Below are 4,344 nucleotides of genomic sequence, written 5' to 3'. Positions count from 1 at the left end.
TATCATTTTCCAGGGTTGTGATGGTTCTGGGCGCCGGGCGGGGTCCCCTGGTCACCGCTGTGCTCAGGGGATTTGGGGTCATTTTTTGGGGTTTTTCGGTGATTTTTGTGAATTTTCGGGTGGTTTTGGGGGTTTTTTGGGGTCCTGGAGTTGAATTTTGGGTCATTTTTTCCGTTTTTGGGTAATTTTTGTTATTTTTTCCAGGGTTGTGATGGTCCTGGGCGCCGGGCGGGGTCCGCTGGTCACCGCTGAGCTCAGGGGATTTTGGGTCATTTTTTTCCCATTTTTGGTCATTTTTCAGCATTTTTTTGGGTCGTTTTTGGGATTTTTTGGGGTGATTTTGATGATTTTTGGGTCACTCATTTTGGGTCTTTTTGGGGTTATTTTGGGACATTTTTTGATGATTTTTTTGTCTTTTTTGAGTTATTTTTTGGTGTTTTTTGGGTATTTTGGAGCTGTTTTGGGGTTTTTTTTGAGGTCCCAATCTCATTTTTTGGGGTGATTTTGATCAATTTTGGGTCATTCATTTTGGGTGATTTTTGGGTTATTTTTGGGGTATTTCGGGGCGGTTTTTGGTGCTTTTTGGGACATTTTTGGGTCCTTTTTGGGGATTTTTGGGTCATTTTTTGTGCCATTTTTTGGTCATTTTTTGGGTTTTTTTGGGGTCATTTTTGGGTCATTTTTGTGAATTTTGGGCGGTTTTTGGGGTTTTTTGGGGTGATTTTGATGTTTTTTGGGGTCCTGGATCTGATTTTTGGGTCATTTTCCCCATTTTTTCCCCATTTTTCCAGGGTTGTGATGGTTCTGGGCACCGGGCGGGGTCCGCTGGTCACCGCTGTGCTCAGGGGATTTTGGGGTCATTTTGGGTCATTTTTGGGTATTTCGGGGTGGTTTTTGGGGTTTTTTTGGTCGCTGATCCCATTTTTTGGGGTGATTTTGCTGATTTTTGGGTTTTTTCCAGGGTTGTGATGGTTCTGGGCGCCGGGCGGGGTCCCCTGGTCACCGCTGTGCTCAGGGGATTTGGGGTCATTTTTTGGTGTTTTTCGGTGATTTTTGTGAATTTTCGGGCGGTTTTTGGGGTTTTCTGGGGTCCTGGAGCTGATTTTGGGGTAATTTTGGGTCATTTTTCCCATTTTCCAGGGTTGTGATGGTCCTGGGCGCTGGGCGGGGTCCCCTGGTCACCGCTGTCCTCAGGGCCGCGCGTCAGTTCGGGGTTCGGGTGCGAATTTACGCCGTGGAGAAAAACCCCAACGCCGTCGTCACGTGAGTCTGATCGATAATTATCGATTAATTATTGATTGGGAACCGATCAGGATCGATTTGGGATCAATAGGAGCGAAAAAACCCCAAATCAAGAGCCAATCAATAATCAATAGTGATCAATAAATGATCAATAGCGACTCCAACGCTGTGGTCACGTGAGGGATCAATAATTATTGATTAGGAGTGATTGGGAATCAAGTGGGATCGATTTAGGATCAATAGGAGCGAAGAAAACCCCAAATCAATAACCGATCAATAATCAATAACTGATCAATAATGGCCCCAATGCCGTCATCACGTGAGGGATCGGTAATTATTGATTAATTATTGATTGGGAACCGATCAGGATCGATTTGGGATCAAAAAAATGCCAAATCAATAACGGATCAATAATCAATAACTGATCAATAATGGCCCCAACGCCGTTGTCATCAATAGTTATTGATTAATTATTGATTAATGATTGGAATTGATCCAGGAGGGTTTTAATGGGTATTAATTAATTGATGTTAATTATGGGTAATTAAGGGTAATTAGGGCCCAAATGGCCATGGAGGGTGTCAGGGGGGTTATTGATCATTGATCGGTTATTGATTAATTATCGGAATCGATTCCTGATTAATGAGGGGGATTTTTAATGGTTAATAATGGGTTAATTAGTGTTAATTAGGGCTAATTAATGGTAATTAGAGTGGGAATAGAGCGGAAAAATGGCCAGGGAGGGTGTGAGAGTGATTATTGATCATTGATCGGTTATTGATTAATTATCGGAATCGCTCCCAGAGGGTTTTAATGACTAATAATGAGCTAATTAATGCTAAATAACGCTAATTAGGGTCAAAATAAAGGGTAAAAATGGCCATGGAGGGTGTGAGAGTGATTATTGATCATTGATCGGTTATTGATCCCTGATCGGAATTGATCAGGGAGGGTTTTAATGACTAATTATGAGCTAATTAATGCTAATTAATGCTAATTAACACTAATTAGGGTCAAACTAAAGGGGAAAAATGGGCGGGGGATGTGTGAGAGTGGTTATTGATCATTGATCGGTTATTGATCCCTGATCGGAATTGATCAGGGAGGGTTTTAATGACCAATAATGAGCTAATTAATGCTAATTAACGCTAATTAATGGTAATTAAAGCGGGAAAAGGGAAGAGAAATGGCCATGGAGGGTGTGAGAGTGATTATTGATCATTGATCGGTTATTGATTAATGATTGGAATCGATCCAGGAGGGTTTTAAATGGTTATTAATGGATTAATTAGTGCTAATTGTGGCTAATTAAAGGTAATTAGGGTCCAAATAAAGGGGAAAATGGCCATGGAGGGTGTGAGAGTGGTTATTGATCATTGATCGGTTATTGATCTCTGATCGGAATCGATTCCTAAGCTATTGAAAAGTGTTTTAATGGCTAATAATCGATTAATTAATACTAATTATCACTAATTAATGCTAATTGTGGTCAAAATAGAGCAGAAAAATGGAATTTGGAGGTGTGAGAGTGATTATTGATCATCGATCGGTTATTGATCTGTGATCAGAATCGATCCGGGAGGGTTTTAATGACCAATAATGAACTAATTATTGCTAATTAATGCTAATTAATACTAATTATGGCTAATTAACACTAATTAGGGTCAAAACAACGGGGAAAAATGGTCTTGGAGGGTGTGAGAGTGATTATTGATCATTGATTGGTTATTGATTAATTATTGGAATTGATCGGGGAGGGTTTTAATGACTAATAATGAGCTAATTAATGCTAATTAACGCTAATTAGGGTCAAAATAGAGTGGAAAAATGGCCATGGAGGGTGCCAAAGGGGTTATTGATTATTGATCGGTTATTGATCTCTGATCGGAATTGATCCAGGAGGGTTTTAATTACTAATAATGAACTAATTAACACTAATTATGGCTAATTAAGGGCAATTAGAGTGGGAAAAGAGTGGAAAAGTGACCATGGAGGGTGTGAGAGTTGTTATTGATCATCGATCGGTTATTGATTAGTTATTGGAATCGATCTGGGAGGGCTTTAATGACTAATAATGAGCTAATTAATGCTAATTAATGCTAATTAATGGTAATTAGAGTGGGAAAAGAGTGGAAAAGTGACCATGGAGGGTGTCAGGGGGGTTATTGATCATTGATTGGTTATTGATTAGTTATTGGAATCGATCTGGGAGGGTTTTAATGACTAATTATGAGCTAATTATTGCTAATTACCGCTAATTAACACTAATAAGGGTCAAAATAAAGGGGAAAAAAGGCCGGGGGATGTATGAGGGTGATTATTGATCAGTGATCGGTTATTGATTAGTTATCGGAATTGATCTGGGAAGGTTTTAATGACCAATAATGAACTAATTAACACTAATTAACGCTAATTATCGCTAATTAGGCTGGAGAATTGCCAATGGGAAGAATGGGGCTCGCAAGTTTCGGTGATTTCCCGGGACATGCGGCGCTGGGAGGCCCCGGAGCCGCCGTTATTGATCCCTGATCGGTTATTGATCATCGATCGGTCATTGATTAATTATCGGAATCGATTGCTGATTAATGAGGGGATTTTTAATGATTAATAATGGGTTAATTAGTGTTAATTAGGGCTAATTAAGGGTAATTGGGGTGAAAATAGAGTGGAAAAATGGCCATGGAGGGTGTGAGGGTGGTTATTGATCATTGATCAGTTATTGATTAGGTATTGGAATCGATCCGGGAGGGTTTTAATGGCTAATTATGAACTAATTAATACTAATTAACACTAATTAAGGGTAATTAGGGCCCAAAAAGAGCAGAAAAATGGCCATGGAGGGTGTCAGGGAGGTTATTGATCATTGATTGGTTATTGATCTGTGATCGGAATTGATCAGGATGGGTTTTAATGACCAATAATGAGCTAATTAATGCTAATTAACACTAGTTATGGCTAATTAACACTAAATAGGGTTAAAATAGAGGGGGAAAATGGCCATAAAGGGTGCAAGAGTGATTATTGATCACTGATCAGTTATTGATTAATTATCGGAATTGATCAGGGAGGGTTTTAATGGTCATTAATCAATCAATTAATGCT

General features: G+C 39.4%; 1 protein-coding gene across 1 annotated transcript; it reads left to right on the top strand.

Annotated features, from left to right (window-relative positions):
- Positions 1–1,146: 1,146 nt before the first annotated feature.
- On the top strand, positions 1,147–4,086 carry LOC130588153 (protein arginine N-methyltransferase 5-like). Its single transcript, XM_057389113.1, has 2 exons — positions 1,147–1,263; positions 3,670–4,086. Exons 1-2 carry the CDS (start codon positions 1,148–1,150, stop codon positions 3,848–3,850), a joined length of 297 nt encoding a protein of 98 aa, XP_057245096.1. The 5' UTR covers position 1,147; the 3' UTR covers positions 3,851–4,086.
- Positions 4,087–4,344: the final 258 nt, after the last annotated feature.

This window comes from Malurus melanocephalus, unplaced genomic scaffold (assembly GCF_030028575.1).
Source record: "Malurus melanocephalus ecotype Western Australia unplaced genomic scaffold, MMel_1.1 scaffold_3538, whole genome shotgun sequence".
Taxonomy (NCBI): domain Eukaryota; kingdom Metazoa; phylum Chordata; class Aves; order Passeriformes; family Maluridae; genus Malurus; species Malurus melanocephalus.
This window is presented reverse-complemented; position numbering and strand designations above follow the sequence as displayed.